A 21182-nucleotide genomic window follows, 5' to 3' on the forward strand; every position below is an offset into this window, starting at 1 on the left:
AGGGAGTGGGGACGGCTCTGCCCTCCTGCACCCGTGGCAGTGTGCGGTCACTGGCTACTTTTGTGCATCGCGCTCAGGCTGACGGATCCATGAACACGCTGGGAAGAGAACTCTGAGGGCGTCGAAGGAATGAGTTCAGGATTCTTGTGAAGGGGATTGAAGAACTGGGGTCTTCTTAACTTCAGGGACAGAAAACATGGGGCCTGGGGGCTGCTATCAGATCCTGGAAGGGTTGTCCTAGAAGGGGAATTGATCTTGTTCTGTATCATTTGTTGGGGAGGGTTTGGACCACAGACTGAGATAATTTTAGTTGGTTAGAGGAGAATTAGTAGAGCCGGGGGAGTGGTAATCCTTTGCTTTACAGATGGAAAGCTCTTCAGCCCTTGGTCAGAACAGTCAGGTGCTCACTCACTTCAGTATCCAGAAAGCAGCGTGCGTCATTCTGGTTTATAATTCTTCTGCTCTCCAGTTCCAGAGTGCTGTTTAAAAATGAAATAGATTAGGCATTTATATATAATTTTTTTTTTTGGCCCTAATCGTGTGGCTGACAGCCGCTGACACTTATTCTGCTGGGTTTGAATCCAGGCGCTGGCAACCCCAGGGGCGCAGCACATGTATAACCAGCCCTTTTTTTTTTTTACATCTTTATTGGAGTATAATTGGTTTACAATGGTGTGTTAGTTTCTGCTTTATAAGAAAGTGAATCAGTTATACATATACATATGTTCCCATATCTCTTCCCTCTTGCGTCTCCCTGCCTCCCACCCTCCCAGTCCCACCCCTCTACGTGGTCACAGAGCACTGAGCTGATCTCCCTGTGCCGTCCGGCTGCTTCCCACTAGCTATCTATTTTACGTTTGGTAGTGTAGAGCCGTGCTGCCCCAGACTTGCTCCTTACCCTCTTTTTGCCTCAGTTTCCTCCTGTATTAGCCGGGCATCTCTGGTCCCCTGTGAGGGTTAACGTGTTGATGACCCTGGGGTTCTTCCCCTAGCGCAGCCTCCGGTGCTCACCGCCCACCCGTGGTCCCCGCCCTGCGGAAGCCCAGAGTAGCAGCCAGCCCTGTCCGGTGGCCGAGGGACACTGGCTGCTCCTCTGACGGGGTCGCCTGCCACTGTGCTAGCTCACTCCCGCTGACCTCCTGCTTCTGGAACTGGGGAGGCCCACCCTCGCCCACCCTCCCCACCTGAGCCTTGGTCCTTGCTGTTCCCTCTGTCCGCAGTGCTCTCCCCTCAAGACTGCCAGGACCTCCTGCTTCTGGAACTGGGGAGGCCCACCCTCGCCCATCCTCCCCACCTGAGCCTTGGTCCTTGCTGTTCCCTCTGTCCGCAGTGCTCTCCCCTCAAGACTGCCAGGACCTCCTGCTTCTGGAACTGGGGAGGCCCACCCTCGCCCACCCTCCCCACCTGAGCCTTGGTCCTTGCTGTTCCCTCTGTCCGCAGTGCTCTCCCCTCAAGACTGCCAGGACCTCCTGCTTCTGGAACTGGGGAGGCCCACCCTCGCCCATCCTCCCCACCTGAGCCTTGGTCCTTGCTGTTCCCTCTGTCCGCAGTGCTCTCCCCTCAAGACTGCCAGGACCTCCTGCTTCTGGAACTGGGGAGGCCCACCCTCGCCCATCCTCCCCACCTGAGCCTTGGTCCTTGCTGTTCCCTCTGTCCGCAGTGCTCTCCCCTCAAGACTGCCAGGACCTCCTGCTTCTGGAACTGGGGAGGCCCACCCTCGCCCATCCTCCCCACCTGAGCCTTGGTCCTTGCTGTTCCCTCTGTCCGCAGTGCTCTCCCCTCAAGACTGCCAGGACCTCCTGCTTCTGGAACTGGGGAGGCCCACCCTCGCCCATCCTCCCCACCTGAGCCTTGGTCCTTGCTGTTCCCTCTGTCCGCAGTGCTCTCCCCTCAAGACTGCCAGGACCTCCTGCTTCTGGAACTGGGGAGGCCCACCCTCGCCCATCCTCCCCACCTGAGCCTTGGTCCTTGCTGTTCCCTCTGTCCGCAGTGCTCTCCCCTCAAGACTGCCAGGCAGTTCATTTCTTCTCTTCCCTTCTTCGGTGGGGGGGTGGGGGGAGCTCAGACGGCACCTTCTCAGGGAGCCCGGCCACTGCGTTGGAAACCGCCACGCCTCTTCCCCACCACCCTTGGGGTTTCTTAGGCCCCGTCCCTGCTGCGTTTTCCTTCGTTTCCAACTGGTCTGTGAGGGGTTGCCTTTTGCTTACTACTTGGGCGCTGGACCGGAGTGTCAGCTCCCAGTAGGGCGGGTTTTCTTGTTTCTTTCACTCCTGTGTGTAGTAAGGAACTTAGTAAATATTGTCCAATAAACCCGTAAAGGAGAGTGGATGGATAAACGGATATAGCATTTGCACACTTCCTGGAACAGAAGAATGCCAAGACACCGAGTTCACGGTGTACACCGTCTGTACGTGGGTCGCTATCACAGTGAACGTGGCCACTTTGTAGTTCAGATTGGGTCCCTGAACCAGACCCGGCGCTTCGCCGTGGTTGCCTTACAGGGTGGCTTGGAGGCTCGTTCCCGGGCACACTGTCCTGGTGCCACACGCGTGTTAGGCTGCACCGTGATTGCTGTGGTTTCCTACAGTCTGGTCTTCTTGTTCGCAGGGAGGGCTGATACTTTCATCATCCGCTTCATCTGCAATGACGACGTTTACCCAGGGACCCCCAGATTCCTGCATCAAGACATTGACTCTGACCTGGGGATCCGGGACACATTCTTTGAGTTTGAAACTGCATTGGCCTGTGTACCTTCTCCGGTGGATTGCCAAGTCATGGGTGAGGCCGGGGGACCAGGAATTAAGAGGCTGGTCAAAAGCGTGTGTCTTTGCCTGCGTGTGTGTCTGTGTGTGTGCGCACATGTGTCTCTGTATGTTTTACTTTACAGGCAGCATGATATATGTGTTACATATTTTCTTTGAATGATACTGGAATTGTAAAGCTTCTCTTGAAGAGAATCTAGATACATAATTAATGGTTTTGAGCTATAGTTTGGGATCAGAAGCTGGTTAAGAACGGAGAAGAAAACGAGGGGAAAAAAATCAAGTACACTGTCAGAGCTTCTTACAGTGTAAGAGAAGAAAAGAACGAGAGGATAAAGCTCCGTAAGGTGTACCTGGATGCTGAGCCAGGTCTCCAGCAGCCCTCATTCTTTGTGGTGGCCCCCAGCCTCACCTCCACACCCATGGTGATTTGTTGTAATGGAGGCTTTGAGGGTCAGGGCAGGTGTATGTTTCTGTAGGAGAAGCCTCTCGGCTTCCTGGGGATCTCCTCATTTCTCTGTTATGAATATTTTTATTTTTTAAAAAATATTTATTTATTTGGCTGTGCTGGGTCCTAGGTGTGCCAGGCGGGCTCCTTAGTTGCGGTATGCGTGTGGGATCTAGTTCCCTGACCAGGGATCGAACGCGGGCCCCCTACATTGGGAGCGCCGGAGTCTTAACCACTGCGCCACCAGGGAAATCCCTGTTACGAATGTTAAGTTCGTGCATCCTTGGTCTTTGGGGTTGAAAGGCGGTGCCCAAAGCTGCCAGGAAGGCAGGGAGTTCCAGCGTTTTCATGTGTTTCAGACCTCGCTGGGAACGAGTATGATCTGAGCGGCCTAAGCAAAGCCAGGAAGCCTTGGACTGCGGTTGACACCTCGGCTGATGGAAAGAGGAGAACCTTCTACTTGAGTGTCTGCAGTCCTCTCCCGTATATTCCTGGCTGCCACGGTGAGTTCCGAGCAGTGGACTCAGGTTCGTTCTGCCTTTCCTCCCACCCCCGAGTTCATCGGCTTTCCTGGCCCTTCCAGGCAGTGCAGTGGGGTCCTGCCTCGTGTCGGAAGACAACAGCTGGAACCTGGGCGTCGTGCAGGTCAGCCCTCAAGTTGCCGCCAACGGGTCCCTGAGCATCGTCTACGTCAACGGCGACAAGTGCGGGACCCAGCGCTTCTCCACCAGGATAACGCTCGAGTGCGCCCACACGACGGTGCGTGTCTGCCGTGCCGCATTCTCACGCCCCTCCAGTCTCCAGATCTTCTGTCTGATGTAGAACCTGCCTGAGTTTTCAGGGGTTTTAGGCCATCGGTGGGGTTTGACGAGAAGGTGCTGTTTCCCCCCAGATCTGATGTGTTTCCTAAGGGCCAGGTATCTTTCTCGTGGAGGTTAGAAGTTGGGTATTAGTTCTAGCTGCCATTTGACTCATTGTTTAAATAAATGAGAACACAGTGAGCTGTTGGTTTCTGTTGTAGGGATCCCCGACCTTTCAGCTCCTGGACGACTGTGAGTATGTGTTTGTCTGGAGAACCGTGGAAGCCTGTCCAGTCGTCCGCGTGGAAGGTAAGACCCAGCCCTGCTCACTGATGCTGGTGAACGTGTGAAGTAGGGGGTGTTCTAACAGCATCTTAGATGTGAAACCCCATGCATGATCATGAAGCATCCATTAGTGGATGGACAGCTTCTTATCCTTGATTTTTTTTACTCCACTCCATTGCTCACTTTGCCAGCTACGTTTTCCTCACCTACCCAGACTGACGGACTCTCGGCATCTCACGCTTGAGAATATGAACGTGGGGTTTGGTTTTGTTTAAGTGCATCTTCATCCTGTGACCTAAGCTTTTCGAGAAAGCTGTTTGTCAGGCAGTTTGTCTTATCTATACAGACAAAAGAAGAGAACGTGGAAGTGATGTTTAATGCCTCTTTTAAGACAGTACTTAGCTGATTAAAAGTTGCAGAACTTTTGCCTCAAGGTGTGAGTGTGTGTAATTGCCCTTCCCTTCTCGTGTTCTTGAAGGGGACAACTGTGAGGTGAGAGACCCAAGGCATGGCAACATGTATGACCTGAAGCCTCTTGGCCTAAATGACACCATCGTGAGGGCTGGTGAATACACCTATTACTTCCGGGTCTGTGGAAAGCTGTCCTCAGGTGTCTGCTCGACCGATGACAAGTCCAAAGTCATCTCATCCTGTCAGGCAAAGCGGGGACCCCAGGGATTTCAGAAAGTGGCAGGTACCATGGTTGTTTCTTCTCTTTTTGCAAAAGGATGGAATTCCACATTTAAGATGTTATGATTATATCTTATGATTTAAGATCTAAAGATTATAACTTTCCTGAGTAGGAGGAATGTCTGCTGTGTTCCTGTAAAACAGTGTGTGAGTGATTTTTTTTTTTTTAAATCTTTATTGGAGTATAATTGCTTCACAACACTGTTAGTTTCTGTTGTACAACAAAGTGAATCAGCCATATGCATACACATGTCCCCATATCCCCTCCCTCTTGAGCCTCCCTCCCACCCTCCCTATCCCACCCCTCTAGGTCATCGCAAAGCTGATCTCCCTGTGCTATGCTGCTGCTTCCCACAAGCTAAATATTTTACATTCAATAGTGTATACATGTCGATGCTACTCTCACTTCACCCCAGCTTCTCCCTCCCCCACCACCCTGTGTCCTCAAGTCATTTCTCTATGTCTATGTCTTTATTCCTGTCCTGCCCCTAGGTTCATCAGAACCATTTTTTTTTTAGATTCCATATATATGTGTTAGCATACGGTATTTTTCTCTTTCTGACTTACTTCACTCTGTATGACAGACTCTAGCTCCATCCACCTCACTACAAATAACTCAATTTCGTTTTTTTATGGCTGAGTAATATTCCATTGTATATATGTGCCACATCTTCTTTATCCATTCATCTGTCGATGGACACTTAGGTTGCTTCCATGTCCTGGGTATTGTAAATAGTGCTGCAGTGAACATTGTGGTACATGACTCTTTGAATTATGGTTTTCTCAGGGTATATGCCCAATAGTGGAATTGCTGGGTCATATGGTGGTTCTGTTTCTAGTTTTTTAAGGAACTTCCATACTGTTCTCCATAGTGGTTGTATCAATTTACATTCTCACCAGCGGTGCAGCAGGCTTCCTTTTTCACCACACCCTTTCCAGCATTTACTGTTTCTAGATTTTTGATAATGGCCATTCTTCAGAATGGCCAGTGTGAGGTGATACCTCATTGTAGTTCTGATTTGCATTTCTCTAATAATTAGTGATGTTGAACATCTTTTCATGTGCCTCTTGGCCATCTGTATGTCTTCTTTGGTGAAATGTCTATTTAGGTCTTCCACCCATTTTTTAATTGAATTGTTTGTTTTTTTGACATTGAGTTCCATGAGCTGTTTGTATGTTTTGGAGATTAATCCTTTGTCCCGTTGTTTCATTTGCAAATATTTTCTCCCATTCTGAGGGTTGTGTTTTCATCTTGTTTATGGTTCCCTTTGCTGTGCAAAAGCTTTTAAATTTCGTTAGGTCCCATTGTTTATTTCTGTTTTTATTTTCATTACTCTAGGAGGTGGGTTAAAAAAGATCTTGCTGTGGTTTATGTCAAAGTATTTTTCCTGTGTTTTCCTCTAAGAGTTTTATAGTCTTACATTTAAGTCTTTAATCCGTTTGGAGTTTATTTTTGTGTATGGTGTTAGGGAGTATTCTCATTTCATTCTTTCACATGTAGCTGTCCAGTTTTCCCAGCACCACTTATTGAAGAGGCTGTCTTTCCTCCATCATATGTTCTTGCCTCCTTTTTTGTAAATTAGGTGACCATACGTGTGTAGGTTTATCTCTGGGCTTTCTATCTCTGGGCTTTCTATCCTGTACCACTGATCTATATTTCTGGTTTTGTGCTAGTACCATACTGTCTTGATTACTGTAGCTTTGTAGTATAGTTTGAAGTCAGGGAGCCTGATTCCTCCAGCTCTGTTTTTCTTTCTCAAGATTGCTTTGGCTATTCGGGGTCTTTTGTGTTTCCATACAAATTGTAAACTTTTTTGTTCTAATTCTGTGAAGAATGCCATTGGTAGCTTGATAGGGATTGCATTGAATCTGTAGATTGCTTTGGGTAGTGTAGTCATTTTCACAATATTGATTCTTCCAATCCAAGAACATAGTATATTTCTCCATCTGTTTATGTCATCTTTGATTTCTTTCATCAGTGTTTTACAGTTTTCTGAGTACAAGTCTTTCGCCTCCTTAGGTAGGTTTATTCCTAGGTATTTTATTCTTTTCGTCGCGATGGTAAATGGGATTGTTTCCTTAATTTCTCTTTCTGATTTTTCGTTGTTAGCATATAGTAATGCAAGAGATTTCTGTGCATTAATTTTGTATCTTGCAACCTTACCAAATTCATTGATTAATTCTAGTAGTTTTCTGGTGGCATCTTTAGGACTTTCTATATATAGTATCATGTTATCTGCAAACAGTGACAGTTTTACTTCTTCTCTTCCAATTTGTATTCCTTTTATTTCTTTTTCTTCTCTAATTGCCATGACTAGGACTTCCAAAACTATGTTGAATAAGAGTGCTGAGAGTGGACATCCTTGTCTTGTTCCTGATCTTAATGGAAATGCTTTCAGTTTTTCACCATTGACAATGATGTTTGCTGTGGGTTTGTTATATATGGCCTTTATTATGTTGAGGTAGTTTCCCTCTATGCCCATTTTGTGGAGAGTTTTTATCATAAATGCATGTTGAATTTTGTCAAAAGTTTTTTCTGCGTCTATTGAGATGATCATAGGGTTTTTATTCCTTAGTTAATATGGTGTATCACATTGATTGATTTGCATGTATTGAGGAATCCTTGCATCCCTGGGATAAATCCCACTTGATCATGGTGTATGATCCTTTTAATATGTTGTTGGACTCTGCAAGTATTTTGTTCAGGATTTTTGCATCTATATTCATCAGTGATATTGGTCTATAATTTTCTTTTTTTGTGATATCTTTTTCTGGTTTTGGTATCAGGGCGATGGTGGCTTCATAGAATGAATTTGGGAGTGTTCCTCCCTCTGCAATTTTTTGGAAGAGTTTGGGAAGGATGGATGTTAGCTCTTCTGTAAATGTTTGATAGAATTCGCCTGTGAAGCCATCTGGTCCTGGACTTTTGTTTGTTGGAAGATTTTTAATTGCAGTTTCAATTTCATTTCTTGTGATAGGTCTGTTTATATTTTCTAATTCTTCCTGGTTCAGTCTTGGAAAATTGTACCTTTCCAAGAATTTGTCCATTTCTTCATAGTTGTCCTTTTTATTGGCGTATAGTTCGTTTGTAGTAGCCTCTTATAATCCTTTGTATTTCTGCAGTGTCAGTTGTGATTTCTCCTTTTTCATTTCTAATTTTATTGATTTGCGTCCTCTCCCTTTTTTTCCTTGATGAGTCTGGCTAAGGGTTTATCAATTTTGTTTATCTTCTCAAAGAACCAGCTTTTAGTTTTATTGATCTTTGCTGTTTTCTTTGTTTCTATTTCATTTATTTATGCTCTGATCTTTGTGATTTCTTTCCTTTACTGACTTTGGGTTTTCTTTGTTGTCCTTTCTCTAGTTGCTTTAGGTGTAGGGTTAAATTGTTTATTTGAGATTTTTCTTGTTTCTTGAGGTGAGATTGAATTGCTATAAACTTCCCTCTTAGAACTGCTTTTGCTGCATCCCATAGGGTCATTGTGTTTTTGTTGTCATTTGTTTCTATGTGTTTTTTAATTTCTTCTTTGATTTCTTCAGTGATCTCTTGGTTATTTAGTAGCACACTGTTCAGCCTCCATGTATTTGTGGTTTTTACAATTTTTTTCCTGTAATTGATTTCCAATCTCATAGCGTTGTGGTCAGAAAAGATACTTGATACAATTTCAGTTTTCTTAAATTTCCTGAGACTTGATATATGACCCAAGGTGTGATCTATCCTAGCGGATGTTCCGTGTGCACTCGAGAAGAAAGTGTATTCTACCACTTTCAGGTGGAAAGGTCTATAAATATCAATTAAATCTCTCTGGTCTGTTGTGTCACTTAAAGCTTGTGTTTCCTTATTTTCTGTTTGGATGATCTGTCCATTGGTGTAAGTGGGGTGTTAAAGTCCCCTACTATTATTGTGTTACTTTTGATTTCCCCTTTCATGGTTGTTAGCATTTGCCTTATGTGTTGAGGTGCTCCTATGTTGGGTGCATAAACATTTATAATTGTTATATCCTCTTCTTGGATTGATCCCTTGATCATTATGTAGTGCCCTTCCTTATCTCTTGTAACAGTCTTAAAGTCTATTTTATCTGATATGCGTATTGCTACTCCAGCTTTCTTTTGATTTCCATTTGCATGGAATATCTTTTTCCATCCCTTTACTTCCAGTCTTTATGTGTCCCTAGGTCTGAAGTGGGTCTCTTGTAGACAGTATATATACGGGTCTTGTTTTTGTATCCATCCATTCAGCCAGTCTGTGTCTTTTGGTTGGGACATTTAGTCCATTTACATTCAAGGTTATTATCAATATGTATGTTCCTATTACCATTTTCTTAATTGTCTTGGGTTTGTTTTTGTGGGTCTTTTCCTTGTGTTTCCTGCCTAGAGAAGTTTCTTTAGCATTTGTTGTAAAGCTGGTTTGGTGGTGCTGGATTCTCTTAGCTTTTGCTTGTCTGAAGAGCTTTTGATTTCTCCATCGAATCTGAAGGAGATCCTTGCTGGGTAGAGTAATCTTGGTTGTAGGTTTTCTCTTTCATCGCTTTAAGTATATCCTGCCACTCCCTTCTGGCCTGCAGAGTTTCTGCTGAAAAATCAGCTGATAACCTTATGGGGATTCCTTTGTATGTTATTTTCTGTTTTTTCCTTGCTGCTTTTAATGTTTTTTCTTTGAATTTAATTTTTGTTTTATTAATATGTGTCTTGGTGTGTTTCTCCTAGGGTTTATACTGTGTGGGACTCTGTGTGCTTCCTGGACTTGGGTGACTATTTCCTTTCCCATGTTTGTGAAGTTTTCCACTATAATCTCTTCAGATGTTTTCTCAGAGTCTTTCTTTTTCTCTTCTTTTTCTGGGACCCCTATAATTCTAACGTTGTTGCGTTTAGCGTTGTCCCAGAGAGTCTCTGAGATTGTCTCCAGTTCTTTTCATTCTTTTTTCTTTATTCTGCTCCTCGGCAGTTATTTCCACCGTTTTGTCTTCCAGCTTACGTACTCGTTCTTCTGCCTCTGTTATTCTGTTATTGATTCCTTCTAGTGTATTTTTCAGTTCACTTATTGTGTTGTTCATCTCTGTTTGTTTGTTCTTTAGTTCTTCTAGATCTTTCTTGAGCATTTCTTGTATTTTCTCAATCCGTGCCTCCATTCTATTTCCGAGATTCTGGATCATCTTTACTGTCATTACTCTGAATTCTTTTTCAGGTAGATTGCCTATTTCCTCCTCATTTATTTGATCTTGTAGGTTTTTACCTTGCTCCTTCATCTGTGATATATTATTTTGCTGTCTCTTTTTTTGTTTGTTTGTTTTTTTATGAGTGGGATTGTGCTCCTGTCTTACTAGTTGTTTGGCCTGAGGCTTCCAACACTGCAGTTTGTAGGCTGTTGGGTGGAGCTGGGTCTTGGTGCTGAGACGAGGACCTCTGGGAGACCTCACTCCGATGAATATTCCCTGGGGTCTGAAGTTCTCTGTTAGTCCAGTGGTTGAGACTCAGAGCTCCCACTGCCGGAGCTTTGGCCTGACCTCTGGCTTGTGAACCAAGATCCTGCAAGCCGTGAGGGGTGGCAAAAAAAATAAAAGAACAATAACAAAGTAAAAAATACAGTTAGACTAGGAAACTAACAGGTATGTTAGAAAAAATATAAAAAAAAAAAAGGTGGAAAAGGCCTTGGCTGTGGAGGGCGGGGCCTTAGCAGGGGCAGGATTTGGCTGGTGGGCGGGGCCTGTGCTTAGTACCCACAGGGCTGGAAAAGGCCCTGGGGGGTGTAGGGGGTGGGGCTCAGGCTCAAGGAACAGAAGGGGCCCAGGCGTGCCTCCCGCCCCTGGTCTCATAGGGCGGGGGACCCCACCTGGGAGCCCAGCAGCCTTCCTGGGTTCGAGTGGGTGGGGCAAACGCCCTTGCTCCTTTCCTGCTCCTCTGGTCCTGGAGAGCCGCCTCCCTCCTGCCTCTCCTGTTCTCTCCTGGCCTCCCTCCTATGTCCCCAGGATCAACCCGGCCTTGGAGGGGACCTCTGAGGGTGTAGGACCTGGTCCGGGAGCTGGGCAGACTTCCCTGGCCGATTGGGCGGGGAAAACACTGGGCCTGCTCCCCGCTGATCGGAGCCCCTGGGGGTCCCTTCAGGCATGGGAACCCCTCCCCACCTCAGCCACCCCTCAGGGGCGCCGGTCCTGTCGGGTCTCCACTTCTCCAACCCCCTCAGCCCCCCACATCCTACCAGTTTGGTCGGGGGTTCTTCCCGTTCCCTTAGATGTCAGGGTCCCCCACCAGCGTCCGGCAGGCGCCTTAGTTGTGGGGAGATGCGAACTCTGCGTCTTCCCACGCTGCTATCTTGGCTCCGCCTCCGGCCCTCCCCCCCGCCCCCGCGTGCCCAATGACGTTTCTGATTTCGCTTGATGTTTGTCACCATGACATGTACTGATAAGTGTTGTTAGTGTTTATTTCATTCTTATTTAGCAGTACAGTCACCAATTCTGAGATTATATGTCTTCTTTTTATTCCAACTTTGGGACGCACTGGACTATTAATGGGTGTTCTGAGGTAGTACTTTCTAGAACTGAGACAAAGGGGACACATTTCATACAGGGTTGGACTGTAAAATATATAAGACAGGCTGTTGGTCCTCATGCTGTCTCAGCATCTGGGCCAATGATGATAAGTTTAAGAATCTTTAAGAAAGAAGTTGAAGTAGCTGATGGGGTGAGTACATGGGCCTCCCTGAGGGGCTGTGAAGAGGAAGTGCTATCCTCTGAGCTCGTCAGGCCAGGGGTCTCTGTACGTCATCGATCCCGTGGTCAGTCTATAAGATCGTAGCCTTGGGCGAGAGGAGGACTGATTCTGGTCTCTACAGTGGCACGTGACGGAGCCGGTGGTCCAGTGCCAATAGGCCAGGCACGCTTGGTCTTGTGTTTGTTCAGCGTGTGTGAGGCACCATGTCTGTGTTGACCAGCCTGGGGCTTCCTGAACTGATCCTTGTTGAACTGGCTGCTTCTTGAGCAGGTCTCCTTACGCAGAAGCTGACCTATGAGAATGGGGTGTTGAAGATGAACTACACCGGTGGGGACACCTGCCATAAGGTGTACCGGCGCTCCACGACCATCATCTTCTACTGTGACCGCAGCACCCAGGCGGTGAGTGTGCTCAGCGCAGCAGGGGGCCGCTCTGCCCTCACCCCTTTGCCTTTGTCTTTACAAAGTGAACCTGCTTTTACGTCTCATAAAACTTCCTGGTCACTGTGTTCACACCTTGATCAGTCTGTGTAGAGTGTAGTGAGCAGGCCCATCCCGTACCATTTGCATCCTTAAAGCGCCGACTACCTGACGTGTCCCGTTTCACGGACACGTCTCTCCACTTCCGCAGCCGGTGTTTCTCCAGGAGACTTCTGACTGCTCCTACTTGTTCGAGTGGCACACGCAGTATGCCTGCCCGCCCTTCAACCTGACCGAGTGCTCCTTCAAGTAAGTCGATGCGGGTGTTGACCCTGGGGCAGTCACATTTACTTGATAATATCTTGCTTTAATAGTTAGTGGCCGGGGGCTTCCCTGGTGGCACAGTGGCTAAGGCTTCATGCTCCCAATGCAGGGGACCCGGGTTTGATCCCTGGCCAGGGAACTAGATCCCTCATGCATGCTGTGAGTAAGAGTTCACATGCCACAACTAAGGAGCCCACATGCCACAACTAACATGCAGCAACTAAGACCCGGCACAACCAAATAAATAAATAAATATTAAAAAAAAAAAAAAGTTAGTGGCTGGGTGGGGGATGGGATTAGGTTAGTCAGGTGATTTCTCTAAGCCTTAGTTCCTGAATGTTAAACTGAGGAGTTGGATTAGGGTAACTGCTAAATCCTTCACGACTTTCATATTTTTTGATTACCTTGTGTTAAGGTACCTTGTGTTAAGTGACTGGAGTTGAAACAGGAAACCTTGTATGATTCATGGGTATGAGTGGATTGGAGTGACCAGGGTGTCCCCTGGCCTCTGCACCTCCCTGGATGCTGCCTGTGTTTGGTGAAAAGGACGTGGAGAGGGAGATGGTGGAGCTGCATGGTGGGGTGTGCGTGTGTGTGTGTGTGTGTGTGTGTGTGTGTGTGTGTGTGTGTGTGTGTGTGTGTGTGTGTGTGTGTGTGTGTGTGGAGAGAGCACCAGGGGGCGACACCCACCCTGCAGGTTCTCAGCTGCCATCACCGGTCCTTTGTCCTGTTTCCTGTGGCTCACGTAGGCTCCTGAAATGAGGTGGTTGGCAGCTCCTGAGATAAGGTGGAGGTCTTCACTGTGTGTGAATTTCATCAGCGTCACCCTCAGAACTGTTACAAAATACACATCTTGGGTTCCATCCCTGGAGATTTTGGTTTCACGGGTCTACACATTTCTGGATATTTAAGGGACATGCTGACGTTTCTGTTGCATGAGGACCCAGCCTGAAAAGAATCACTGAGTTACAGCATTCCATCCTGGGGAAAAATTAATCATTTCCCTGTTTCCTTCCAGTTTTTATCCTTAATTGAAGAACCAGTTAAAATGAAAGCTTATGCGTGTATATTGTATGAATTCATAAGTGTAGAAAACTGTGTCAGATGAAGTAAGCTTCCCCCACCTCAGCCTCATCCCACTTTTTACCGTGTCTTCTTGTAGTTCTGTCTGGAGCCTTGCATGACTCTACATGATCGATATACCTGTGCTTGTCAACCTCAAATGGTATCGGTCGACTCTGTCTTCAGACACCGGAAATGTAATTCTGGTCTCCTCTCCCCTCTCCCCTGCCCCGCGTTCATTAGTTCCATTTTTATTTCCTCTTCTGGCTGCCTTTAGAATACGGGATGATACACTCTAAGCTCTGTTTCTTGTTTCATCACCTTTAGACATCTCTTGACTTCCCGCTAAGTAAGATGAGGGCCTCGGATGCTGCCTGTCCCTCAGCCGCTCCTCCCACTGCCTCAATGCCAGCAGGCTGTCGCTGGTGCATTGCCAAGGTTTAGAACATGTGTCTCCTGCTGGGTAACTCTAATGGTCTTACCTGCTTTATTCAGAGGGTGGTTCTAAAGCATCAAAAACTAATAAGTGGCGTTTACAGTATTGCATAAACATCATTTGCTGCAAAATCACACGGTCTGATTGGATCTGCAGAGAAATGACATCATCTTGTGTCTCTTAGCTTCCTCTTAACTGAAGGAAGGTAGGCTTAGTGTTTAGGTCAGAAGATTCCCATTTGTTCTATTTCATAAGTTGCTCCAAAAATCATTCCACATTTAGTTTGCTTAATACTTGGAACATAGCTACCTCGAATAGGTTTTAAATCTTGGCATTTTACGTAGTCTTTCTCTTTTATTGTTGACAGAATAATATGCCTTCCCATCGTATCTCAGACTGTCAGGGCTCTTCACGATGCTGTGTCTACGAATAATCACCGTTCTTCTTCGGGAAGGTCTCAGTTCGGATTTGGGCCGTGTGTTTTCTGCTCTTTGATCAGAGCTCATTTGGGGATCACTCCCGGCTTGGATCCCCTGCTTCTTGGATTTCACGCCCTTTGTCATGGCTTCCTTTTTCGTTTGGTTAGAGTGTATCCTCCTATTAGAGAGGTTGGATGGGAGAGAACCCACGCGTTGTCTGAAAATGCCCATAACTTGCTCTTAAATCTGATTGGCTGTAGTAGGATTACAGATTCAAATTAATTTCTCCTCAGTTTTGAAGGCTTTGTCCCATTTCCTACAAGAACTGTGTATGTTTGGTGGAAAAGTTAATTGCTCATCTTCTGTTTTCGTGTTTTTACTCCGTTCTGGAATATTTTCTGAACTTGAGAAAATCAGCTATCCTTTGGAGATTTTTATTTGGAATTTCAAATAAGTCCTTCTAATCATCTCTGAGGATACTAATGATTTTTTTTTTGTTTCGTTTTAAAAAAATCTCACCATGCATTCCCTGAATTATAATTCATTTTCTTTTAATGGTTGCCTTAAACATGTATTTTTGATTTAATGGAAAGCTAAAGTTAGTAACTATACCCATCTCTCCAACAATAAAATAACGTAGAGTGTCGTAGCCCCAACGCTCTCTCCCCATCTCCATGGTATTGTGGTCGAGTGCTTTTGTTCTGACGTGTTTTCTTACCTCTTGAATAAGTCATTATTGTGATTTTTAAAAATATCCATTGGTTGCTTGACTATATAAATTTCTTCTTTTGAAGAGGAAAAGAAACGTCTCGATTTCTTTGGCTTACTTCTTCCTCTTTGCATTTTACCCCTTGCTTTTGACTCAATTCTCTTTCTTTAAGTATCTGTTTAGTATAATGCTATGCATAGTGCTGGTTTGCAAACTATTTGCTTCTGGTCTCTGATGGGGTGAAGAGCTGTGTCCCCTTGCACTAGGGACAGCGAAGGAACCAGTGTCCATTACTGGTTCATCTTGTGGCGCTGGCTCCTTCCATGGTTGCTGACTGGTCCTGGGTACAAATTTCACTGTGAGTCACACTGCTTGGTGGTTCGAACAGAGACTCTGTCGAGTTAAATACTGGTCTTTACTTGAAAAGGCTTAGTTTTATTGTCACTAGCTTGGTACAGAATTCCAGGTGAATACTTTTTTTGTGTGTGTCAGCACTTTGAAGGTAATCTGCCATCTTCCGGTGCTTAGTATTGCTGTTAGAGAATCTGCCCCCGTCCGTCCTGTTTTCATTCCTTTGTAGATAACCTACCTTTTCTGTATCTTTTCTCTCGTATTTGTTGTGCAGTCTCAGTCTGATTTGTTAGGTATGGCTTTGTTATTTATGTTGCTTGGAAGTTGATGCTTTCTAAGCTAAAGATGAATGTCTGTTACTCACTTATGAATATTTGCAATGATTGTATATTTGAAGGTTGCCTCTAACCTATTCTGTCTCTTTTCTTCTGGGACTTGTATTAATCATATCTTAGGCTTTCCTATTCTATCCACCATGTCTTCTATTTATTTATTTTTTTAATTTAAAAAAATTTATTTTTTTCATTTATTTATTTTTGGCTGTGTTGCGTCTTTGTTGCTGCATGCGAGCTTTTTCCAGTTGTGGAAGCGGGGGCTACTCTTCGTTGCGGTGCACGGGCTTTCCATTGCAGTGGCTTCTCTTGTTGCAGAGCATGGGCTCTAGGAATGTGGACTCAGTAGTTGTGGCATGTGGGCTTAGTTGCTCCGTGGCATGTGGGATCTTCCTGGACCAGGGCTCGAACCCCTGTCCCCTGCATTGGCAGGCGGATTCTTAACCACCGTGCCACCAGGGAAGCCCTCACCATGTCTTTTAGATATCTTATTTATCTGTTTTTGGACTGTATTCTGTTTCCTTAGACCTATTTCCAACTTAGTGATACTCTTATCAGCTGATTTAATTTGCTGTTTTGACTGTTCCCCTTTTTTAATTTTCATGACTGTCCTTTTCATGCTAGGAGTTCTGTTTGGTACTCTTTCTGTTTTAAAACTTATTTTAGAAACAGTTTATTATTTTTTTTAACTTAAAAAAATTTTTAATTTATTTTGGCTGCGTCGGGTCTTAGCTGCGGCACATGGGATCATTGTTGTGGCATGCGGGCTTCTCTTCAGTTGTGGCGCTCGATAGTTGCAGCGTGCAGGCTTAGTTGCCCCACAGGGCATGTAGGATCTTAGTTCCCCAACCAGGGATGGAACCCACGTCCCCTGCATTGGAAGGTGGATTCTTAACCACTGGACCACCAGGGAAGTCCCTGTTGGTACTCTAATTCATCATTTCTTCCCTCCATTCTACCCCCCTTCTTTTATTATAGTTTCAATTTCTTCTTTTAGGTCTTTAACCATTTACAATAAGTTTCTATCAGATGGTCCATTATATGAAGTTCTTGAGGACCTGCTTTTGCAAATACCTGTGTCTCCCACATAGGCCGGTATCAATGCCAGCTCCATCCTTTCGCTCTCATCCCATTTATGGCCCATCAACTTTCAAAATATCTAGAGTTCTCTCTTGCGGAAGCACGTCCCTGCCCTGGTTCAGGCCGTCTTCATCTCGCCCCTGCATCGCCGCAGTGGCCCCTCAGGGGGCCCCTGACCCACGCTGGGCTAGTCCCGCACAGTGATTACCGTGGCCCCGTTAGACTGTAAGTCGGCCCAGGCTGTTGCTGTGCCCCTCGATGCGGTGAAGCCGTCTCTGCTGGCTGGAGCGCTCCATGTGATGCTACGCTCAGCCCCTGCTGTGTCACTCCTCGTGTCTGCTCTGCTCCAGCCACATGGGGCTCCTTGCTCTCCTGTGAGTGCACCGGGCTCTCTGCACCTCAGGCCCTTTGCTCCCGCTGCTGCCTCTGCCTGTGTGTGCTGCGCTTTGCCGGGTCCCTGCGTGACTAGCTCTTCCGCGTTTTTCTGAGTTTATTCAGAGGTGGCCTCCTCAGGAAGGCCTTCTGCGGCCATTGTCTAAAATCTCATCTCCTCTTTCCCCTCCCAAACTTCATACCCACCTCCCTGCCTTTTTCCCTCTTCGCTCTAATTGCCACCTGACGTCTGTACGTTTTACAGTATTACTTTGTGACTTCTGCAGACTTCATAAAATGGGGGATTTTTATCTCTCCTTCAACACAGTAGCCCCAGTTGGCATGTAGTTTTTGAATGAATGGGTGATTCGCAGTCAGTCCCCTCTGATGTGCTGAGGTTACCGCCTGGTGAAGCGGCACCTGTGGCTGTCCTCTGTCTCCACCTGGGTCTGGCGCCCTGCAGAGGGAGTGTTTGTCTTGCTTACCATTAACTCTGCACCTGGCGTAGGGCTGGCTCTCGGTGTCTGTCCCTACTTGGGGTTCATGCAGTAAGTAAACCGTTACCTGAGCAGGTCCACGTCAGCCTGGTTTATTTCAGTGACTGTTGGTGTCCTCCAGCTTGGACAGGGCTGCCCGGGCTGCCCTGGGCGCTGCGTGTCTTAGCTGTCTGTGTACCCTTGTCTTCTCACCGGCCTGCGCAGGACAGGTGCTTACTCTTAGCCTTTTTTGGTTAATACATAATTTTGTTGAGCTAAGGCTTGACATTTCCTGAACTCAAGCTGTGTTGCTGCTGGTTCCGCCTGGATCTGGGAGAGTCCAGTGTCGAGTTCTGTCCCTGGCAGGGTCTGATTCCCAGGGTGTCGGGAGTAGACTCTGCCTTTATACTGATCCTTTGCAGACGGAGCGCTAGACTCCGTTAGAATCCAGCCGAACCTCACCGTGGTGCTTTCTTTCCTTCAGAGACGGGGCTGGGAACACCTTCGATCTCTCATCCCTGTCGAGGTACAGTGACAACTGGGAAGCCGTCACGAGGACGGGAGCCACTGAGCACTACCTCATCAACGTGTGCAAGTCTCTGGCTCCGCAGGCCGGCTCGGGTGAGTGAGGTCTCTGGCGGAGGTGCTCATGGCTTGTAGTGAATTTATGGGTGAAGAGGAAGTAAGGACGGATTCTTCAATGGCGCATTGCTCTCTGACACATGAGTGGTTTTGCCAAGAAGCAGCAGGAGGAATTATCTGAGGGTCTTCATGACCTATCCCTGGCGTGGCCCAGGATAAATCAGTGCTGAAGGCTCTGTTGGGAGCGTTGTAACCATTGTTTGAACGTGGGGAGCTGGAGGGTAGGTAGAAAGAATCACCGTGGCAGGTAATTCTTAGCCAGGGCAGGAGATAGGAGGGTGGGAAATGGAGCTCTGGGTATGTGCCCTCTGTATTCATTGAGAGCAGAGTGGGTGGGGTCTTGTTAGGATGCACCCAGACCCTTGGTGCCGGTAACGAGGCTAGAACTCAGTTGCGGCCGTGCAACTGGGAGCAGCAGCCCACGGAGACCGTGGTGCCGCCCGCGGCCCCCTGGGATCCTGGGGACGAAACTTGTCCCGTTTTCTTGGAGTTCTATGCAGCCTCGCTGAGGCAGCCTCTTGTCTGGCTCAACTCAGAGTGGGCACTGCTGCTGTCTTTTTTTTTTTTTTTTTTTTTTTTTACAAAAAAACAAAAACCCAGAAAGTTATTTTTCTCCTGCATGGTTGAGGCCGTGGCCCACTTCCCCTCGCTTTGTATGCTGGCTAGATTGTGACGCCGAGCCTCTTATTAATCCACGAAGTGGGACCCGTTCTTTACCCAGCGCAGATGACTCAGACATTTCGGGGACTGGGAGATTGGCACAGTTCTTGGTGACTTCTTAAAGTAAGGTAGCACGTGAATAGAGGCCATTTAAAATGTTCCACGGGCGTAATCTAGGTGTTTCAGCTTCATCTCGTTTGGGGATCAGAAATAATTGAGGCTGTTCTGCCTTGAATTCTCCCCACACCTCATGCTCACCCCCAACCCATCTGTGGTAAAACGGCGTTTCATGGAGTGAGAACTCACGGTGTCACTGGCATCTGACTTAATGAGAGAAATCACTGATATTTTGAGGTAATTGTTAGAATCAACTGTGTCACGTGCCGGACGTTACGTCCCTTGTTAAGTCCTAGACTGGACAGGGGCTGACGGTCACTCTTAATTGTCTCTGCTTGTGCTGCAGAGCCGTGCCCTCCGGAGGCGGCCGTGTGTCTGCTGGGTGGCTCCAAGCCCGTGAACCTGGGCAGAGTGAGGGATGGCCCTCAGGGGAGCGAGGGCATGACTCTCCTGAGGTACGTTGATGGTGACCCGTGTCCGGACCAGATCCGGAAGAAGTCAACCACCATCCGCTTCTCGTGCAGCGAGAGCCAAGTCGTAAGTGACGCAGCTGTCTCGGCCCCAGTGCGAGTCCAGGGTCAGCGAGACTGATGTCTCACTTCCTGGGATATGAGTTGAAGAGCTCCGGGTGACCCAGCCTAACAAAGGGCGTGGGCGGCGCGGCTCGGGCCCGTGGTCCCGGGGTGTCCACCCTGGCAGTTCTTGTTCCAGAATTCGGTGGTTCTCTTGGGAGTCTGACTCAGATCCCTGAAGGCCGCAGAGAGAACTGGTGTTTGGTAACCTCCCTAAACGGGGCACCTGTTACCAGCACGAGCTCGGCCTGTCCTGCCAGATCGCCATGAGGTTAGAGAGAGGCGGCGTGAAGCGCCGGGCACTGTTTCTGGCCTGTGGTTGGTGCGTGGTAACTGGGTTCTCGTCTCATCTCTGGATGGTTCCTTCCCTGACGGGTTGGTACATGCAGTGCAGCAGGTGGGGGCGGAATTAATGGTTTCTCTGGACTGTGTTTTCACCGCGGGAGCATCTCTGCCACGGAGATTAAGGTGCAGCCTGTGTGCTGTCTTGTAAGGTTCGGGAGTGAGGTCAGGCTGGCCCAGTGCACTCCATCCTCAGTGTCAGGACAGAGCACCACTGTCCAGCTGCGTGCGGCCAGCTGTGGCGGGAGGAGCCTGAGGTCTGCCCCCTTGACGGGGTGGCAGCTGAGGTTCCACCTCAGGAGGCTGTGCAGAGGCTGAGCCTGGACCCCTGTGCTGCTGGGGTCCGGACTCTTGGGCCCCCATAGACTAGCTCTGCTGTGTATCTGAGGAGAGAGGCTCACGGCAGAGCAAGACAGCTGCTTGGTCCGTGGAGGGCTCTGCACGCGGGTGCCGGGGGCTGGTTTATCTGGGAAGGAGGGCGCTGCTGCACGAATCTTACCCTTTTACCCTCGCCGTGTGGACGAGACACGTCTGAGAGGCAGGGAGCCTTAGCCCGGGTGGTGGAGGGGTTAGTTAGTTCATGACTAGTTCTCCCTGAGGGTCTTCCTGTTATGTCCATCATAACAGATGTCGGTTCTGTTTTTCAGGACTTTATCATTTATCTCCTCATTCGTGCCTCACAGTAGCCCTTTTGAGCATCCTTCGCCACCCTGTCCCCGACCCCACCTTAACAGCCTTAGCTGTAGGAAAACGTCCCTGCCCCCTGAGTGGATTTCCGGCTCTGTCTCACCCTGTGTGTGTCAAGCCCCCAGGGGTATCTCAGGAGCAAACCCTGACCCTTAGCTTCTCCCCAGTCTGCCCTCGTCCCGTGAAGACACCGAGACGGGTGTGTCACGGGCCTGTGGTGCGTCACAGGGGAGCTCCTGCTTGGCGCCAGTGGGCGCTGTTACCTGCGTCAGGCGCGCACCCTGTCAGCAGCTGTCTGCCCTTCGCTTGTTTCTAGAACTCCAGGCCCATGTTCCTCAGTGCCGTAGAGGACTGCGAGTACACCTTTTCCTGGCCTACGGCCGCTGCCTGCCCTGTGAAGAGCAACGTGCACGACGACTGCCAGGTCACCAACCCCTCCACAGGTGAGGGCCGCTGCCGGCCACCCGTCCCCACACCCTCAACACACACACG

General features: G+C 47.8%; 1 protein-coding gene across 1 annotated transcript in view; it reads left to right on the forward strand.

Annotated features, from left to right (window-relative positions):
• Positions 1-21182, forward strand: part of IGF2R (insulin like growth factor 2 receptor) — a 110776-nt gene that overhangs the window by 66887 nt on the left and 22707 nt on the right. The window contains exons 23-32 of the mRNA XM_079938634.1: positions 2608-2778; positions 3570-3713; positions 3794-3969; positions 4232-4319; positions 4774-4989; positions 11961-12091; positions 12321-12418; positions 18155-18291; positions 19436-19626; positions 21007-21133. Coding sequence (XP_079794760.1) covers positions 2608-2778; positions 3570-3713; positions 3794-3969; positions 4232-4319; positions 4774-4989; positions 11961-12091; positions 12321-12418; positions 18155-18291; positions 19436-19626; positions 21007-21133 — 1479 coding nt within the window. The remainder of the gene's footprint in view (positions 1-2607; positions 2779-3569; positions 3714-3793; positions 3970-4231; positions 4320-4773; positions 4990-11960; positions 12092-12320; positions 12419-18154; positions 18292-19435; positions 19627-21006; positions 21134-21182) is intronic.

Source organism: Stenella coeruleoalba, assembly GCF_951394435.1.
Source record: "Stenella coeruleoalba genome assembly, chromosome: 12".
Lineage (NCBI taxonomy): Eukaryota > Metazoa > Chordata > Mammalia > Artiodactyla > Delphinidae > Stenella > Stenella coeruleoalba.